Source organism: Mus caroli, chromosome 10 (genome assembly GCF_900094665.2).
Source record: "Mus caroli chromosome 10, CAROLI_EIJ_v1.1, whole genome shotgun sequence".
NCBI classification, from domain to species: Eukaryota; Metazoa; Chordata; class Mammalia; order Rodentia; family Muridae; genus Mus; species Mus caroli.
Window position 1 is genome coordinate 107,910,556 of NC_034579.1, and position 21,864 is coordinate 107,932,419.

The 21,864-nt window shown below is 42.8% G+C and overlaps 1 protein-coding gene across 2 annotated transcripts in view; it reads right to left on the reverse strand.

The window, feature by feature from the left end:
* The window catches only part of Tph2 (tryptophan hydroxylase 2), a 114,211-nt gene that overhangs the window by 36,402 nt on the left and 55,945 nt on the right, over positions 1-21,864 (reverse strand). For both annotated transcript variants that reach the window (XM_021174742.2, XM_029482722.1), the window contains one exon: positions 6,161-6,287. In XM_021174742.2, coding sequence (XP_021030401.1) covers positions 6,161-6,287 — 127 coding nt within the window. The remainder of the gene's footprint in view (positions 1-6,160; positions 6,288-21,864) is intronic.

Genomic DNA, 21,864 nt, shown 5'->3' on the forward strand with positions numbered 1-21,864 from the left:
GTGAATGCGTTTCAGGGTCAGCAGAACTGAATGGATGACCTAAAACCCTATATAGGCGGAAAATTCCAGCTAGGCCAGGGGCCAACTTATTCTGCTTAGGAAACATCTGTGTTCATATTGATTGCTTCTCCTCCGGATGATGTACCACGTGGTCTGTGGCAAATGCCTTTATGATGTGAGGAATGAACTGACCAAAAAAGCAAACAAACAAACAAGCCTTCTGCATTATAGGATGGGGTACACCATCCACTGACAGATTCTCTCCTATACATCCTAACTTTGAGAGGAAGGGACATCCGTATATTTCTGGGGCTGGTTTTTAACTTCCCTTGATCGGCACATTTCTGTCTGAGCATCACAGTGCAGCTGAGTTAACCGGTCTCACAAACAAAACAATAGCATGATACAAAGCAGCATCAGTGCACGGCTCGTGCAGCTGCCAGGGTTCACTTCCAGGCTGCGAAACAGAAAGTTTTATAACAAGGAGGATATCCTATAGTACTGGTATTTACATAAAAAGGGATCTCGGATATACAAATGGGGCTGAAAGATTACTTGGGAAAGGCATGTGGGAGGCATTGTCTAACTACCCTACCTCTCTCCTCAAGGTCACCAGCTCCTTCTCCCACCAAACTGCAAAGGTTGCTGTCGTCAAATTGACAGATCTAAAATCAACTGGGGAGGGATTATCTCGATGAAGGTTAGCCTCTGGGAAAGTCTGTAAGGGATTGTCATGACTATACTTATTGATATGGGAAGACCCATCCTAATTGTGAGCAGAGGGGTCCCTGGGCAGACGATCATGAACTGGAGAAAAGCAGCTAAGCTCTGGTGTCCATGGAAGCTGTTCTGTTTCTGCATTGTGGAGGCTATGGGACCCGCTGTCTCAACCTCTGATACCTTGGCTACCCTGCAGTGATGGGCTGTACCCTTGATCCGGGAGCTGAAGTAACCCGCATCCCCCTTCCCTCGATCTTCCCGTGGTATACATCCATTGGACATGTAAATGGTATCTCCCTGGTAGAAAAACTAGCCTTGAGACTGTGGCTATAGGCCAGGCCCTGTAATGCATTCCTATAATCTCAGCAATTCAGGAGGTAGAGGCAGGAGGACCAGGACTTCCCAACCAGCCTTAATTGTGAGCGGGACCAGTCCCTGGGGAGAAGATCCTGTGCTGTACTTGGAGGGGAATTTACCTCATTGCAAATCCAAAGCCAGCTTGCGCTCCATGTGACTTTGTCCTGAACAAACAAAGAAGTTCCAGCTTTGTTGCCTACAGACACATAAGCCATTTTATATCTAACTATGGAATTCTTGAAGTTCCAGCTTTGTTGCCTACAGACACATAAGCCATTTTATATCTAACTATGGAATTCTTTCTTCCCGTGCCTATAAAATCTCAGTTCCTGGAGTTGCACTTTGCCCGACTGTCCTTCTCCTTCCAGATCAATGAATTGAAACGTGCTCAGGATACATGTATGAAAATCATCTTTACATCCATTTCAAGTTATAATTCAGGGCCTGTGAGATGGTTCAGCCGGTAAAATACTCTTTCCACCAAGCCTAAATACCTGAATTTGATCCCCAGATCCCCACATGGTAGAAGAGAGAACAAACTTCCATAAATTGTTTTCTGACTTTCACACTGTACTAAGGCACACACATGCATGCACACACACATGAGACACACACACACTTGGAAACATGGGAGGACACAGACACGTGTGTGCAGACATGTGTGTGAGCACCCTTGAACACATACATACAGAGAGACACATGCATGCACATGGACACATGGACAGACATACACATCCATGTGTGCAGGCACATGTTTGAGCACCCTCGAGTGCATACGCTAACACACACACAACCAAGTATGTAAACAGATATACTTAAGTTGTCATTCAAATCAACTTGCCTTTCAACACAATAAGATAATTTATTGTAGTAGCCATCTTAGAAAAAGTACTCTGTTGTCTACGAAACAGAACTGCATAACTGGGGGTAAACAGTATACTGTAAGAATGAATCATGTGATCTTGTCCCGTCAACATGGTATAGTCCAGTGAAAAACTCTCAAGTCCAAAACAAAAGCTGGCCACCTTGATCCTACAGTTCTGTTTCTACTTAGAGATGTGAACCATTGCTGATGGACTTTTGGCTTTGTTTTAATTTTGCATCTGAAGGCCTTTAGGCATAATATGTTTTCTCCAGTTCCCCCAAGGAATCTAAAGTTCCTTATTAATTTATATCTGGCTGTTTCATAGATGTTTACTACCTACCTGTCCACTGACAGCATTTAAGTCCACAAACCCATTGTAAACACTAATGTATTAGATCCACCTTAACCAGAAATGGGAAATGGTTTACCTCAAAATTATAACACATGCCATGTAGCCCTTATTGGAAATATTTTTGCGTATCTGTCATGCACAGACCTGTGACAGCTATGAGGAGTAAGAAAAGAATCTAGCAGCCAAAACTAATGGCCTTATTCATTATCCACCAGAGGGCAAATTATTTACATGTATAACAATGCATTTGAAATACACTCTCAGAGCATCATCATCAATTTCTTTAGATACAAAAGAGGTTCATTTAAATGGGTCTCAGGGCGTAAAAACCATTGCCCACGGAGAAGCAGCTGAGATAGCTTCATTCTCGAAACGAAACATTATTAACATGTCAAAATAAATATCAGGCAGAAATATAGCAAGGGAATACGGTGTCTACAGGCAATGCAGCCGGAACCCTCTGGAAACCAGACCCAGATGTCCAAAAGCAGCCTTAGACAAAACCAAGTTTAGCAATGCCAATTAGTCTGGGTGGGTGTTGGTTTTCTCCTCAGATCTGTTGACAGTGCATTCCAGAAAGTTATTAAGTGTCTCCTTTCGTGAGTCATAATTCTTTTTTTATATGTGCTTAAATTCACTATAAACAAGGAAAAGCAGGCACTATATAAACAGAAGCATTAATAATATAAATCTCGCCCAGAATATAGGAATAACAAAGCCTGCCTCACAGTTGACATAAATAGCAATGGAGGTAGTTTTCCATCTGTCCTCTCTAGATTTTTCTCCTTTGGTACAACTCATCTCTCATTTTCAGCTACTACTTCTTTGGGGGGACTTGACGCAAACGAGTTGGTGGGATGGAGTAATAATGGCCTCATTTCTCATCAGGTGTAGCCAGCCACAACTCTCCCCAGCCATTAGACTTCGCTGCCAGTGAGACTTGAGCGCTTAAGCTCTTGGTGTTTTACAAGTGAGACACTCAGTTCGCTTCTGATAACATGCATGATATTCAGCAGGCTCTTTATCCAGCCTGTACTTTGAAATGGTCTGGTTGGAGCCTGTGCTGTCTTCCAAGGCCAGGTTTCAGTACTTTCCCAACTCACATTGCTTCTAACTGAGATGGGCCATGGCTCTCAGATGCCAATGGTAATTGGATTCCCGTTTCACAAAAGTCGCCAGCTTTACCTCACTGTGATGGTCCTTCTCCTCATTCGCCTCACCATACAGAATATTCTTTCTAGATCCTTCTTTGGTTTGCCACTCTTCAAGGTAAATAGCCAATTTACAAAATTGGCAGGAATTGAAAATGCGAGGCTTGTAAGCATCTCAAAGTCAGACGGATTTGGCATGGGAGGTGGAGCTATATCAATAAAAGTGAGTAAACCAGACAAAAAGGGGTCACGACACATATGCCATGACTACACTGACGGAGACTCAAAATGTTTTGCCTTAAAGTCTTTCATAAGCTTACACTCTGCGTTTTATCGGTCAAAGCCATTGCAGGATTGCACTCAGGCTACCGTTCTCAGTGGACATTTGGTCCTACATCACTTGCTACCAATTATTTCGCAGTTAGAAAATACTGTCTTTTCTAGGTTCAGCCCTCAGAATCCTAATCTCAAACACTGTGCTGGTTAGGTTTTTTTGTCACGCTGATAGAAACCACAGTGATGGGAAAAGAGGGAACCTCAATAAAGGAACTGCCTCTGTAGCACTGGCTCCTGGGAGGGTTCATGGGATATGTTCTTGATCGATGATTGATGTGGGAGGGTCCAGCCCATTGTGAGAGGGGCCATTCCTGGGCAGGCCATCCTGGGTTGTTTAAGCAAACTGAGCAAGCCATGGAAAGCGAGCCAGTAAGCGGTGTTTTTCTACGGTTCCTGCCCTGACTTCAATAATAGACAGAGATTAGGAAGTGTAAGCCGAAGAAAGGCTCTCCCTCCCGCAGCTGCTTTTGCAACTTTTTAATCACAGTAACATAGAAGCAACCTAGGTACATTTGCAGGGAAAGACAACAGAGTAAGAACAAGAGGGAGAAAACGACAAAGGAATATGAAAAATGGCCTAATGAACTCTACCAGTTCCAAGTGTTTTAGCTTATGGAGCCAAGACTGTGAACAGCCAAGGATATTGGGACCATAATAAGACATTTTCTTATCCCAAAAGTCTGTTCGCCCGTGTAAGAAAGGCTTCAAATCAAAAGTATTAATTTTGCCCGAGAAAATACAAAAATGGAAACAAAGAATAATGCCCCCAAAGGTGTCCATGCCTGAGTCCTCAGAAACTGTGAATATATTACTCTTTTAGATGTGGTTTTATATATATATGTATATATATATATATGTATATATATATATGTATATATATATATATACATATATATATATATATATGGGTGTATGGGGTTTGTGGTTCTGCGTTTTGGGTTGGATTGGGTTGGGTTGGGTTGGGTTGGGTTGGGTTGGGTTGGGTTGGGTTGACCAGTGAGAGATCCAGTTTCAAAAAAGACGGGCAATGCCTGGAGAATGACACTTGAGACTGTCTTGTGAATTTATACTCACACATATAAACATACATGTATGTACACATACACACACACACACACACACACACACACAAACATATATACACAAGGAAATGTATTTCTACTTTTTAATCTGTGTACACATAGTGTATGAGTATGTGTGGGTAAACGTACCTGCTTGGAGGTCAGAGGTCAATATTAGGCATCTTCCTCTCTCACCTTCTACCTTATTTTTGTGACAATGTCTCTCCCTGAGCCCAGACCTCACTGACTAGTTAGACTCCTTGTCCAGCAAGATCCAGGGATCTTTCTGTCCCCCTACCACTACCACCATAATACTGGGATTACAGGCGCATGCCACCATACCTAGCTAATATCTGGGCGCTGGGGATTTGAACCCAGGTCCTCATGCTTGCATCCTGAGTACTTTGACCACTGAGTCATCTCTCAACTCTGAAAATATATATATATTTCTTGTTGGGAGTAAAGAGTATCGTTTCGATATATAACTGTGGCAAACACACTTAGTTTAAGACCTCCTTTCCTTACCAGGCAGTTACACTCATTTAAGCTTTCTACTCCGGCAGGTCAGCGAGCTTCTAAACATCTCTCTATTCCTGGACCCTGACATAAGGCAGAAGCAGGTTGCATAAGCTTTCTAGATGTGATTCTTTAACATCTGAAACACAACATCCAGCCCTGCTTTTCCTCCTACATCACTTGTCTGGGGAAGAACATGCCTGATATCCTGACATCTAGTTTGCCGTTTCCTGCTTTGTACTTAGAATAACTGTTGAACTCAGTTACTTAGTGGTGTCCTCACCTCCTAGCTGACGACAGCCACAGCAACCTGTCAAAGAAGCAGTCCTAGCTGCAATTCCTACTCTAACGCCAATGTACATGCACCTTTTACGATGACAAATGTTTTCACAGGATTCAATAAACTACACCCTATAGATCAAGTCTAGCCCACCCCAGCTTTCTGAGAATGAAGTTTTATTGGAATATACCCATATATATTCACTTACATATTATCTATGGCTGCTTTTTCTTCTATGGTAGCTGGGCGGACTAATTTTAACAGTGATTACAAGGCTCCCAACCTTAAAATACTGACCACTGCTTTATAGCCATCCATCCAACTAAACAGGAAGAGTGAAATACATATTTTGGTAGCAAATATCAAAGTTCATTATCTTTTTTTTGCCAAACGAGAACAAAGTTAGGGTAAAACCCTGCTCTCCCCAGAACATTAGCCTAGGAGTCATGGTCAAAGGCCATGAGTTTTATTTCACCATACAATTAGACACTGGGAAATTTCTAAAGTTGAAAATTAACTCACCGTGGCCAGTTTCTGAACGTCCTCGTCTGAGGCTCCCAGAGACGCTAAGCCTATCTCTTGTGAAAACTGAGCAAACTTGGGATCCGCAAGCAGTGGCACGTGGCCCAAGAGTTCATGGCATGTATCTCTGTGAGGGAGAGAAAAAAATCACAAATGCATGTTACAGAGCAAGTTTTACAGTATCGCCTATAGGACAAGGCTTAAAACCCTAAGTATAATCTTATTAGATAAATTATATATGATTTACTATATGATTATATTATATGCTTATTATGCGATTACCATTAATCATGCCTGAAATGTAGATGTATCATATGATTGATGACAGGTTAGGCTGGATGATATATTATTTACGGGCAGGATATGAAATCATGTGTGATACGTAGCGCATATGTATATGAGAGGACATGTGTTCATGTGCCTATGGAAGTCTGGCACAATGCACCATTCTTTTTTTTAATCCTGTCTTTTGAGACAGCGTCTTTCATTGGCCTGGAACTCGCCTCACAGACTAGCCTGCCCAGCCAGTGAGCCCCTGCTGCCTCTGCCTCTTCACCACAATAACCGGACTTTTTTTTTTTAACATGGCGTCTGAGCTCAAATTTAGGTCCTCATGTAGAGAGACAAGCACTTTACCCACTGAGACATTTCCTCAGGCCGGGATATAATACTTTTAGTACAGCACAAGAAAAGCCATTACTTTTTTGGAGACATGGTCCTGCCCAATAGCCAATGGAGGCCTGGAACTTGAAGTCTTCCCAGATGTGCTTCCTCTGAGAAGGAAGCTTTGCCAACAGGCATGAGCTACCCACTTGGGAAGCTGCTTGTTTCCCAGTGTTACTGCATGCTGAGCTGAGCGCATGGTTTTGTATACTACATCTCATCCTCCAGGCAGCCTTAGGAAGCAGAACTTCTTGGTGTGAGATCCTGCAGCTTAGGACTGGCAAACCACTAAATCACTCGCAATTTGGCCATATTATAAACGGAGTTTTACTGAAACACAGCCATGCCCACTTGTATACGGACTGTCTACAGTCATTTTTGTCAACAACTGCAGAGTCAAATAGCTGTAACTGAGATCACATTTCGGCAAATTCTAAAATAATTGCTCACTGGCCCTTTAATAGAGAATGCTTGCTGATTTTAGGCATAGGTAGTAATAAACTAAATTAAATTTGTGCCAGAGGACACCTTTGGAATTGAGTCTCTGCATAACAAACTGCAGCCTAACTTGGTACAGAGTAACTGAAAGCCTAATTTGGGAGTAACGTCTTATAACAAATAGCTGAGTCAGAGCCGATTCCGGCAGCGCAACTCAATCACAGGTAGCAAGCTGGTTCAAATAAGACAATCACCCACTACTATCAAGTAAGCTGTCCCTGTGGGTCACTTGTGTTTTGTGCCCATAATCGTTCTATGACCACCTTGCAGCCTTGACTTATTGTGGTTTTAAGGTCCAATTCAGGAATCACAAAAGCTAATTGTGTGTGTGTGTGTGTGTTTGTGCACTCACGTTCCCACAGACACAAGCATGTTGCTTCTGATTGAACATGTTATGATTTTTAAACTAAATTTTCTGTCTTTTAATAATACTAATAAAGCCAAGGTTTCGGTTCAACTTTTCATGATTTTTAAAATCTTGTGCTAGTCCTTAATGTATATCGAGCCTTTGTTTGGCTTCATGAGGTACTGAGAAACACCAGAGAATCATCTGTTGTCAACAAAGTCTGTTTCCTCGGACAAGCTGATCCACTGGGGCATGCGCACTTCCTTTGAGAAATGCCTTTGGAAGATTCTCCCAGTTCTCTGACCTGGACAAGACCCTGGAGATAACAAAAGCCTGCATCCGTTCTCATCGGCTCAAACTTCCATTTGGAGCTGGGTAAGTGGACAAGGGGTGGGTATGTGTCACAGCTAAATAAGGCAGTTACCTTCTTAAGTTATTGTCATGAATAATAAACCGTTTCTTGGTACCAGGTTACATTGAAATTAATTTTCCCATAATTCTCTGAGCATGGGTCGAGATGCAAAAAGACTTATGCTCATGACCAAAAAACTTTTTTTTTATCCTAAATGGTTACATGGGAGCTGAAAGATGTTTCTAAACCCCTGTGCTTCTCTGAAATGTATTAGTTCATAGGCGCTATGCACCCAAAGTTCAGTGCTATGGCCATTATTACAAAGACGGATAACCAAATAGTGACTGACAGTAAATGCTATGATCTTGAAACTCACATCAAACAGACCTCACTCAAACAATTGTTCTTCTAACAGTTCAAGCTACATGGCCAACCTTAACCAAACCCTTTAGTGACAGACCAGGTTGAGTGTTTATATGAACGTGATAACCCCGCCTCTTTGTTCAGCAAGATGTAATGACTCCGCCTCCCTGTCCAGCTGAACATAATAAACTCACTCAGTGTTGATGATGCTGCAGCTTCTCCAGCTTTTGTGGGTTTGTGGGTCTGTTTTCCCTCCGTTCCCTCTCTGCCCTAATCCTTGGTGTGAGGATGAGGTAAGAAAGAATACACAGGAGGCTGAGGATGCCAGTCCGTGGTTAGGATGCCTGCATAGGGACTTGAGTTTGGATCCCCATCACCCAGATCAAAACCCTGGCATCTATAAGCCCAGACGGGGCATGGAGACAAGCTTGCCAGAACAGTGAGCTCCGTGTTCAGTGGACAGTGACCAGGAATAATGACCCTATATCAATCTCTGGCCTTCACACATACATGTCACACACACATACACTCACATGCACAGATGCATGCGTGCACATGGGGAAGTATACTGAAGCTTTATGAACAGGATCCAACGCTTAAGGTTTTGTGTCATGATAGCGATTTAGCCTTCCCTTGCCAAGGAGCTTTATAGTATCCTTTTGATCAACGGGGAAACTAAAGCAATCTTCTCTGTGGTCATACTTTAAGGGAAAGAAAGACAGGACTTGAAATTTTTCCGACTTAAAGCTGTATTCTCTCTGCTCTCTGCTGTTTGAATTTACAGATACAGCAGAGGTGAGGATGAAGGCCAGGCTTAGCCCATAGACAGAGAGTAGAACCCACATAATTAGCATAAGGAAATTCATAGTTAGTGTGCCCAAGTCTCTTTTTCTGCCATCTCCTGGCCTCATGCTTCCAAAGCACTTGAGGGACCTTTTAAAAAACACCAAGTGTCCAGGCCCCACTTATGACCAGTTCAATCAGGCTTCCTGGGATTGACTGGAAAATCATTTTTTAAAGCTCCCCAGGTGAAAATGAGAGACAGACCTATTCTTAGGGCTAATGGCACTGGGCTGTCTCCCAGCAGGCTTACAAACAACTAGTGGTTGGGCTGGAGAGATGGCTCAGATGTTAAAGGCTAGGCTCACAAACAACTAGAGCCTAAAACTACAGTTGAAGGTGCTTGTACAATGTGGATGTGGGGATGCTAATTTGATTTCCTCCAAAGTTGCACTGTGACCACGTAGAAGGATGAAAAGCCAAGACTGAATAACAGGTAACTAATTAATCCTCCACCTGCACTCAATGCGGGCGGGCGTGTGCCTAACACTTCCATTCTGTGAGTGGAGTCTTTGATCTCATTCCAAGAGTCTACATCACTGTGGAGATTAAGGTCAAGTGCCCTACCATGGAAAACTCTGGCACTCCCACATTAGCCTTTGATGTCAATACTAAAACATCCTCCTGGTCCTGGAAGTAATAAAGCCACAACAACTCCACAGCACCTGGAAAAGATACTAAGACTGGTATTGGCCCAGTATCCTTAAACCATGGGAATGGAGAAGCAAGGAAGGATTCCAGGGAATGTTGAAGAAAGGCAAGCGTGATGCTAGATGCGTCACGTAACCGTGCGTAATCATTATTGCAACCATGTAATCAATATAACAGAGTCAATCATAGCTACAATAAGGGTGATCCTTGGGGTAACTTCAAATAAATCAAAAAAAGAGCTTATTTTATTATAACTTTATTTAATGTAAACTGAAAAAGCCTGACATAGAAGGACAATCTCCCCTGAACCCAGGTAAGAATAAAGTCCAAAATTTTGCTTTAAAGTAAAGTAAAAGTCCGCAGCTACAGAGGAAAAGAAAGAAAGAAAGAAAGGGAACACACAAAGCCAGACAAATGACAGGAAGGAATCAATTCCCTTCAGCTAAAAAAAGATCTGTGACCCGGATTTTAAATTAAGGTGTCGTTATCAGAAGCCAGTAACACACTACCCCAACTTCAAAACCTCTAAGCTCATCACAATGACAAGGTAAGCAAACTGTCTATAGGATGAAAGAAAGGATGGATTTGAAGGAAGCAAGTTATACAATATAACAGAGTGAGTTACATTGTTCCATTAAGGATGAAAGCCGGAAGCAAGATGTCTAACAGAACCCTTAGCAGAGTGTTGGGGACGCCCTCTGCTCTGTTACGGGGAGAAACGATTGTGCTTGATTTCACTGCTTTCTGCTCTTCTCTCAACATTGTCTCCATGCAGGAGCCCTGAGAAATGTTCCCCGTGAAAATATGAGTGCAGAAGACACAATAACCTGATGGGTCAAGGCTAAGAGGTCCCATATTTCCAGATCAAGAACAGCGTTATTATCCTTTGGGGCTGGTGGAACATTGAAATAAACACTGTAACATTCTGTCTCCCATTGTCTTTGACAAAGGGACTTGGTGACAATGAAGGAGGCATCCAATGAGCAAATGAGCAAAGAATTTAACCAATGAGCAAAAGATGGATATTAGCATTTCTGATAAAAAAAAAAAGTTCACTGGATGCTGGAGAGTCTGCTCAGCAGTTAACAGCATTTGTTATTCTTGCAGAGGATCTGGCTTCAACTCCCAGCACCCACGTGGAGACTTACAGCCATCTGTAAGTCCAGTTTGAAGGTACCAATACCCTCTTCTGGCCTCTGTGAGTACCAGACGTGCATATTATACACATTTATACAGGTAGACAAAACACTCCAACACATGAAATGAACAGATCCAAATTAAGTTTCAAAGAACCCATTAACTATGTAAGGTTACATTTCCTTAAGTTTCTTTCTCAAGGAGGAAGAGCGGAAGATGATCATCATTTTAGGGATCTGAGAGGTTCCAGGGTGTGGCCAAGGCTCCTCTGCAGCTTTCCTGACAATTAAGGTCTGGAGGACTGACGCTGTGCCCGCTTCCCCCTGATTTACTGCCACTATACCCTGCCTGCAAAGCAGACCAAGGCCCCTCTGGAAGTTGAATTCTCCACAGCTGGACTCCTTAGTATCTAATGAATCTGCTCCCATTGGGAGATGACAACTCTTGCTTTATCTCATCTTATCTCTCTTAAAAGATTCAATTATTTGGTCATAATTGTGCCTGCCAGCATGAGCTGCTTCCAATCTCTACATTCTCTGTCTCTCTCTCTCTCTCTCTCTCTCTCTCTCTCTCTCTCTCTCTCTCTCTCTCTCTCTCTCAACTCCTTTTGATGCATTTTTCTCCTGAATAATGCTTCTCAGAGCCCTTCACACAAAAGCGCTCTGTTGCCTGAAAACGTAGGACCTTTCAAAACTGTTAGCACTGTAAAACATCGTGTCTCTTCAAAAAAAAAAAAAACTAGCACTGATATCAGACACTAGACTTTCGCTGCTCTAAATTGGAATCTTCTCTGATAAGCCCAGTTAGGAGGTTTCTAAAGCCGCCTAGATGGGCCCACAAAGGGGCCCCGGGCAAAGTGTCTCTGGGGAATTCTTAAATCATTCTAAGAAAGGCGAGATCATTTTGCTGCAGGGAAATAAGGGTCCTGGTTGTTAGGTTCAAATTCAAAATGAGTCTGGCTTTTTTTTTTCCCCCTCCTCTTATCAGTTTTCAAAGCTCAGTTTTCAGCAACGGCTTTTTACTTTTGCCATAAATTAAAACCTTTGAGAGGTGGAGAGCGAGCATATGACGTGGGCTTCCCCAACCCAAACGGACACATTCGTCCTTTTAAATGCTTCTCTGCGGGTTTTGTTTGTTCTACATGACAGAAGCCAAACACACTCACTAAATCATAAAAAGAAGGGAAAGAAGATAAGAGGGAGAAGTGGGGGGACGTGTATGTTATGTGTATTGTGGGTGAGCTGTGATCCAGAATAGAGTATTTCTTCAGCCTTCACATTTCGTGGGGAAAGCAAGTGAAGTGGCATAAACATCCGGGATGCAGAACGAGCAGCCTGCAGGAGACTTGCTTTGTTTTCACTGCACTAGGATGATAATGGGGAATTAATTTGGTATTGAGGCAGCTGGTCCTTGGAGCTTGCTAGGGAGTCGGAGTTTTCGTAGTACAGATTTAAAATCGCATACTGTAAGCCAGACCTGGTGGTACACATCATAGGGTAGGACTTGAGAAGCAGAAACGGGAAGGTCAGAAGTCCAAGACTAACTTCTGTGAGAAAGCAAGTTCAAGACTAGCCTTGGGCTACATGCCACTGTCTCAAGAAACCATCAAATAAAACTATCAAGCCCACATAAGGTTTTTGGTGGCTCTTATGATCACTTCATCTACAACCCATCACAGGCTATATAAACACAAATGTGGCCCTCTTTTTACAAAGTCACACAGTCACAGGTTGCCTGGGAGGAAACCTTTACTTTCCAGCCCTAAGAATCCTGAGGATTTCTAACAATCTTGCTCTTTACTATACGTTTTGGGGAGTATAGAGAATGTTACAGACTTCTCTGTGTCTCTGTCCCTCTGTCTCTGCGTGTGTGTATATGTGTGTGCCTGTGTGTGAGTGTGTATCTGTCTGTCTCTGTCTTTGTGTGTGTCTGTGTGTCTATGTGTGAACCTCTGTTTGTGTCTCTATGTGTATGTGTGTTGTGTGTGTGTGTGTGTGTGTGTGTCTTTGTGCATGTGTCTGCAAATGCCTGTGTATGTCTGTGTGGGTGTGTCTGGGTATACCTGTGTTTATTTGTGTGTATGTCTGTATGTGCCTGTGTGTCTGTGTGTCTGGCTATGTATGTTACGTCTGTGTTAGACATGTATGCTATATGTATTGTGTGTATATCTATATGTGTATTGTCTGTATGTGTCTCTATATGTCTATGTGTGTCTCTCTGTCTTTCTGTTGTGTGTGTGTTATGTCTGTGTTGTGTGTATGTATGTGTTATGTGTGTTGTATATATGTGTCTCTGTGTGTGTACATGTCTCTAAGCATGTCTCTCTGTATATCTGTCTGTCCATTGTGTATGTCTGTTATATGCATGGAGTATTAATAGCACATGTCAATGCGCATGTGCTGAGGCCTGAGGGATATCCACTGCCCTGTACTATCTCTCTCCACCTATTTCCTTTAGGCAAGTCTTTCACAAACCAGGAGCTGGGCTGGCTACCACAAGCCATAGTGACCCTGTTCTCTCTGTCCCCCCACAGGGCTGAGTTTTTTCACAGCCATGCTCCAGTCATAGGTCCTGAAGATTTGAATTCAGGTCCTCGTGTATTGGCAAGAATGAGTACCCTTACCTGCTGAGGCATCCTCTGGTTCTATCTTTCTTAAAACAATTTGTTATGTGCTTCATACACACTAGGTACTATATTAGGAGCCACAATTTAAAAGTAAATAAGGCATAATTTTAGTAAAACTCCTTGCAAAGTTTACCTTATAGTGACTATCCAAAAAGAGCGGGGACCAGAAAGTACTAGCTCTCTTCTCACAAAAGAAATAGCTTCCAGAGTTTACAAAGACTAGAGGGCTACAGCGACACTTCCTCCACTTCACTAATGCCCCTCTATTTATAGAACATTTCACGTTCCTCATAAAAGCAAGAGAGATTTAAAGTCCCCTCCCACTTCACTAAAATTAAGGCAGTAATAAAATACACTCTGAAAAGCATGTACGCTGGGAGCTGGGGGGCTTTGTCCCCACAGAAGGGCCCTGGGCCAACATGAGCAAGGCCCTAAGACTGATCTACCACTAAAACAAATGTTGTTCATCTCAGTAACTTTTGTATTGCCATGACAAATGCAACTTCTAAAAGAAAGTATGCAACTAGTGGAGCTTGTGCTTCCGTGGTCACCATGGCAGGGAACGTGGTAGCAGGCAGGTAGGCAGGCAGGCATGGTGCTGGAGCAGTAGCTGAAAGCTGACATCTGACCCACAGGCACAGGGCAGAGAGGAGAGAGAGGGCTGTCTCAGTCAGGGTTTCTATTCCTGCACAAACATCATGACCAAGAAGCAAGTTGGGGGGGGGGAGGATTTATTCAGCTTACACTTCCACATTGCTGTTCATCATCAAAGGAAGTCAGGAAGCAGGAGCTGATACGGAAGCCATGGAGGGATGTTACTTAGTGGCTTGCTTCCCCTGGCTTGCTCAGCTTGCTTTCTTATAGAACCTAGGACTACCAGCCCAGGCATGAAACCACCCACAATGGGACTTGGACCCTTGATCATTAATTGAGAAAACAGCTTACAGCTGGATCTCATGGAGGCATTTCCTCAACTGAAACTCCTTACTCTGTGATAACTCCAGCTTGTGTCAAGATGACACAAAACCAGCCAATATCCAGGGAGATAGGAGAGAGAACTAACTAGAAATTATATGGGGTTTTTAAAACCTCGAAGCCTCAATAGATGCCCCAGTGTAGGGGAACTAAGGGTGGGGAGGTGGGAGTGGGTGGGTGAGTAGAGGAACACCCTCATAGAAGCAGGGGGAGGGAGGATGAGATAAGGGGCATCAGGGGGTGGGGACTCCGGGAAAGGGTATAACATTTGAAATGTAAATAAAGAAAATATCCAATAAAAAAAAGAGAAAAATAACAACAGTAAGAAATATTTTTAAAGATTGTTTGCCATTTATTTGTTGGATGATTTATAAACACCAATGATATTGTGTATAGCAACCATCAAACACCTATGAATGAAATAGTACAGTTATCTACTCTCAACTGTAAAGAATAACACACACACACACCACACAACACACAACACACAACACACAACACACACACACAACACACACACACAACACACACACACAACACAACACACACACCACACATACCACACAACACACACAACACACAACACACACCACACACAACACACAACACACACACACCACACACACCACACATACCACATAACACACATACACAACACACAACACACACACAACACAACACAACACAACACACAACACACACACACACAACACACACAACACACAACACACAACACACAACACACACACACACACACACACACACACACAGAAAAGCCTGCCCCCAAAGACATACCTCCTTTAACTAGACCACACCTCCTAATCCTCCCCACATAGGTCAACCAATTGGGGACCAAGTATTCAAACATGAGCCTATAGGGCCATTCTCATTCAAACCGCTGCACTATTGGTGGACATTTAAAAATAAATAAGTTTAAAAAGGATGATTTCTGGAGTCATCTCCTAGATTGATTTCCCACATCCCCATGAAGGCAAATAACTTAGACAGCCCTATGCAATAGGACACTCTGCAGTGATGGCTCAGACCCTCTTTTCTATGCTATCCAATGAAACGGCCACTTGCCATTATAGCTACAGAACATTTGAAATGTGACTAACACAACTCAATATTTGATTTATAGCCTTAATCAATTTCACTTAATAACTGTCAGTAGGCATAGTTAATCATATTGGTTAACAGAAACCTACTATTTTTTTTTTCATCTAGAAAGATGGAGGTGATGAGTCCCTTTCACCACGCATCTTTAGACAATGTAAAAATAGAGTGTGTTGAGAGCATCAGTTTCCAGACCTTAAATATTACTGCTCATATCGCATAAAATTGAGTTTATGTCTCAGTTTTCATATTTGAATGAGTTTTTGCTCTCTCAGTACTTTTATCACTAAGAAGTGTAAGTGTACCCAGGATAGAGGCCATACCCCCATTCCTTTTGAGTAGCTAGTGCTCGGGCAAGCCTGGCACATGAGGAATGCCCAACTCAACTGAACACAGCAGGTGTTGAAGAGACTCCGCTGCTCCACACCAGGAAGAATCCAAGTGAAACTCACACCATTCCTAATTTCCAATCACATTAGGGCTCTGGACCAAATCGTGGCTCTGCTCTTTTCTAGTTGTACGACCTTAGGGAAATTACCTGACTCCTGCGAACCTTAGAATTGCCATCTGTAAGATGGTGAAGGTCTCACAGACCTCTCCAAAATGGGCAGCCTGATGCCAGACAGATAGAATGAGTAGGGGGATGTCAGCTTCCTTTCCTTTTCTCTAATGGCAGTGTCTGTGACGAGCCTACCCACGGGTGTCATTCTTCACACGACAATGAAGAGGCTTGGATGGCGATTACCTCTTTTTTTCCTAGAATTCAATCATTTTGAATTTCTTCTTCTGAACTTTCAATTTAAAAATGCAAATATTTCTGAAAAAAAAAAAAGTGCTCCCTGGTCATCGCTATCCTGCACACCTGAAGGTGCATAATGAATTTCTCCCTGACTCCAGCCAGCTGAGGGAATATGAATTTTCATCCAGGTGTGGTTGCTTCTAAGCGCTCTAATTTTGGATCATGGGCACCACACATAGAAGACCATCCTGGGTGCAGAACAGGAGCAGGGCAGAGTGGGGGGGGGGGTGGCTGCTTAAAATCGGCTTTAAAAAAAAAAAAGGAAAGAAAGAAAGAGACTACTTTATCACAGTCCGTGTAGCTATCTTCAAAGCACAAAACCCAGGTTCCAGTGGGCATTTAGGCACAAATTTGGTTTCACAATGCACAGGCTTTAAATCATGTAGAGGACTTTTTTAAATGGAATGTAGTACCATGAAGGGTACTCAATGCTCCTGAGACAATAGGCTCTGTAAAAAGTCTTAGGGCTGGTGGTTTGCTTTTAGGCACTTCACAAAAGAAGGCATAGTGCTGTGGTTGAAAACTTGGGACTTCATGCCTAGGAATATCCCCCTGTCACTAAGAATTCTCTGGAATTTTAGGAGAAACATCACTCTCCACGTGAGTGTAAGAGGGTGCAGAAGATGAGCGGGCCTACTTGGTATTTATGTCAAGCTTTCTTCTCTCCGAAGATCAAAGCATTATTTCATCATGCAGCACACAGGGAGGTTAAATGGCTTGCCAGTGTCACACTGAGAGCTGATGGTGAGGCTTGGATGTCAGGGCATGGAGTCCTGCGTGCTTCTGCCTGAGGACCGAGCACACGGCAGTCTCCTACGGCTTAAGCATGCTGTCCTGAGGTGCAGTGCCCTTCTTTTTCCAAGTGACAGTAAGATTTCCAAGTGAGGAGATTTGCCTCCTCGTGATAAATGGAGGTGTGGGGGTTGAGCAGCTTCAACACTATGAAGATCAAAAGAGAGGACTTCCTTCTAGCAAGCCCGGTAATTGGGCCAAGGACTGGACCAGAAAGCACAGAGCTAATCTTTCCAATAGGCACAGAGAGTACTCAGAGAACAACCAAAGGGAAAAAAGTCACTTTTGAGTCTTGTGCAAACTTTCTAATTAAAATTTTGAGAAAACTTCAGTTTCAACACATGTGGAAGTTTTGAGTCTGGGTGTCTATCCAAAGTAGTGGTTAAACCCACAAATTATTATAATTATTGCCCCAATTCAGATTCTGGCTTCCCTATTTATAAACTGGGTTACCATGGGCAAATTACCTAACCTTTCTCTACCTCATTGCCCCATTCATAAATTCAAAACAACTCAGTTAGTTTTGAGTTTTCAATGAGTTCCTTCATATTCAATATTTATAGTGCCTAGCATTGTTACTAGACACATAAACTGTACTTGTTGGCTATTACTAGAAAGGGTGCCATTGCTACTGTGACATTGGTAGTGGTGATGGCTGTTGAAATCACTAAGATTCAAGGATAGAAAGTGTGGTGGTTTGTATATGCTTGACCCAGGGAGTGCCACTATTAGTAGGCATGACCTTGTTGGAGTAGGTGTGTGACTGTGGGTGCCAGGAAGTCAGTATTCTCCTAGCAAACTTCAGATGAAGATGTAGAACTCTCAGCTCCTCCTGCACCGTGCCTACCTGGATGCTGCCATGCTCCTGCCTTGATGATAATGAACTGAACCTCTGAACCTGAGCCCCAATTAAATAAATGTTGTCCTTATCATGGTGTCTGTCCACAGCAGTAAAATCCTAAGACAGAAGTGATGTCAATATTTTTCAAGGCTCTTACCACCTTCACTGGCTCTGAGTCTATCAAATTTTTCCTGAGGGAGAAGATGGCACTGGGGGTGGGAGGGGGAGGGGAATGTGAGCTCTGAGCTAAAAAGCAGGATAGGGAGTCCAAATGTATTGGGTTTTCTGAGAACACACCATCATCTCAGAATTACTGCTGCAGCCTTGAACAGCAAGGGTTACAACAGCACAAAGAAAGCCAGATGACTGGGCAGGCTTGGTGCTGAGTTTGAGCGTCCTCTGAGAAAGAGGATGCTTGCACACAGGCTCATCTGTGCAACTCTTTTTTTATTATAACTATTAATTAATTAATTAATTAATTAATTTTAAACTCCAGATTTTATTTCCTTCCCAGTCCACCCCCCAACTTTTCCACATCCATACCTCATTCCTGACCTTTGTCTCCATGAGAATGGCTCCACCCCCAACCCTCACCCCATCAGACCTCTAAACTCCCTGGGGCCTCCAGTCCCTTCAGGGTTAGGTGCAACTCTTACGTTGAAACCAGGCCCAGACTGGACTTCAGGAAGAGTTTATCCTGAAAACATTCATGGTAGCCAAGGTTCATGCTGGACCGGTGTGAAGACCCAGAGAGTCCCCAGGAGAGAAGGATAGGAAAGGTAAGATCGTATTTGTGTTCTTGTTACAGACCTGGTGAGAGGCCAGGTCAACCTTTGTAAATCTGAAAGCCCGAACCCTCTCCTACCACTGTCCACACCTAACAAACAAGAATTGATGTCTGAGCCCCAAGAAAAGGAAACAGACCACATCTTCTGCCAGCCCTGGGACGATTCTGTTGTAATAAGCAAGGGCTAAGCTTAAGCTGTACGATGTACTCACTTCCCTTAGATATAATGAAAAATACGGTCTGAGATAATTCACTTTTATTCTTCCTGTGAAGTAGAAACTCAGCAGTGATTACAAAAAAAAAAAAAAAAAAGCACCTAGCTGCAAAACCTTCTTTAAACTCTGAAACAGTTATATTTAAAACTAGCATTAATTGCTCCTAAACTGTTCAACCGTGAGCAAGAAAGATGGCATTTGCACTTAATGCGCATGCATTTGGGTGTATTATGTCAGTAAGCACTGCAGGGTTTGTTTATAGCATTGTGACTGATTCCTAATGGTCAAAGGCAGCTTTTGATTTGACAAGCCGTGGCACCAGGTCAGAAGTTACATCCCATGCGTATGTGCCAAAGGATCTATCGTCCCAACACAGCACTAAATCTAGCTCCTTGATCTAATGAGCGTATGTTATGCTGCATCAAGCATATTTGTATTGCAGATATGCTAAACACAGCATCTAAAACATCAGATAAAATCGGTAATTGCTAATGCTTTCACAAAGACATTTTTAAAGGAATTTCTGGCTGCATCTGTGCTTTTCTTACACTTCGGCAATGGCTCCCCTCCCGGTTGGTTTTGTTTTCTGTTTTTTGTTTTTTTTTTTTTTNCTAGCATCTTTTGATCATATCCCAGATTCTCTAGAAGTCTCTAGACTTGTCGGGGTTAACCTGATTATTATGACTGTAGATGTGCTCAAGGCAGCTTAGTGTGGAGGCAACATTTTAGGTCTTGTTCAGAGTCAAATTTTAGGGTTTTTTTTTGGGGGGGGGGGAGGAATTGGTTTGGTGTTTTTTCTGTTTTTTTGTTTTTTGTTTTTTGTTTTTTGTTTTTTGTCAACTTGACATGAACTAGAGTTGTCTAAGAAAAACCTCATTTTAAAAAAAATAAAAATCCCTCCATCAGATTTCCTGGAGGCAAGTCTGCAAGGCATTTTCTTGATGAATTATTGATGTGGAAGGGCCAAGCTCACTGGGGTCAGTGCCATCCCTCGGCTGGTATTCATTCCTGGATGGTAGAAGAAATCAAAGTGAACAGGCCATGAGGATCAAGCCGGTAGCATTCCTCCATGGCCTCTGCTTCAGTTCCTGTCTCTAGGTTCCTGCTTTGAGTTCCTGCCCTGACTACACTTGACACTGAGCCCTTTCCTCTCCAAGTTGTCTGATGGGTGTTTTATCACAGCAAGAGAATGCAAACTAAGTTGCCTCTTTTGGAAAAGCACATAGCACAGGCTCAAAGTAGCAATGCTGAAAGTGTTGATATTTTCAATTCTGGTTGCCCCTCCCTGAAAAAATGAAAATTGCTTTAGGAAGTCAGGCTATGAGTGTGATTTCCACACTGTTGTGAGTAATGTTTACATTCCAGAGAACACGGGGCATTGAACCATGAGACACTTGGACACCTCCAGCTCCATCCAAAAATCTAGACCAAATGGCGGGCTTAACCTATATTGAAGAGAACAGGACTATATTTATACATAGATTTGTAGCAATAATTGGAAAATAGAACCTTCCTTCCCTGACCTCCTCCATGTGCCAGACCTCAGTCAATTCATGCAGCATTTCAAGAAGGAAGTTATAGCAGTTTGAACAAGAATGTCCCCCATAGTCTTGGGCATTTGGACACTTGGTCCCCAGTTGGTAGCACTATTTGGGGGAGGCTTTGGTAGAACAGCCTTGTTGGAGATAGTATGTCACTTGAGGTAGACTTTCAGAGTTTAAAGGGTGGCACCATTTTCAGTTTGCTCTCTGCTTCATGCTATGGTAGAGGATGCAAGCCCTTAGCATTATTCTGTAGCCTCCATGCCTGCTACTTGCCATCATGACTCCCCACCACAACAGACTTATCCCTTCAGAACCATAAGACAAAAACAAACCCTTCTTCTATAAATTGCCACAGGGACAAAAGAGTGACTAATGCAGGCATGGATTATGAGTCTAGGACATGCTTAATTTTTTTGAACTGTATTTCTTATTAAAGAACTCTGCATTTTTACAGCATTATTGTCTACAGTGACAACTAATAGAATTACAAATCATATGCACATGTAAATACATACATGCAAATGAAATTACCAGTATTCAATGTCTACTTAGCATAGGATACGTTAAAGAAAAGTACAGGGACCCCCCAGAGAATCAAGCCTGCAATCTCACCAGAAGGAATTATCCAGGAAAGAAAAGCCAAATGAACCGAAACAGACACAAAGGAGAAAAATCAACAGAGCAACTGAAAAACCAAATGTCTCTCTAAGAACCAGAAGCCTGATTTCAGAGACCAGACACAAGTAAGCTGCTTGGGTAAGGGGTCAAGGCAGGGGAAGATTCTCTCTCTCCAACTTCAAGAACTTCCTCAACTGAATCAACTCCCAACTCTTCCACTTGCCCCCACAAGCCTTTGTAGACAAATCCAGAAGTTCCTTAACCTCCCGGTACAGTCTTTTCCCTAGGGAAGAAGCTCCTACCTACTTCAGCATCATTCACTGTGGTGGTTTGAGTAAGAAGGGTCCCCATAGGCTCATTTGTTTGAATGCTTGGCCCCCAGTTATGGAAACTGCTTGGGAAGGATTAGGAGGTGTGGCCTTTGTTAAGTAGGTGTGTCACTGAGGATGGGCTTGGAAATATCAAAAGCCCTCCCCAAGCCCAGTCTCTCTGTCTCTCTCTCTCTCTGTGTGTCTCTCTGTGTTTCTCTCTCTCTGTCTCT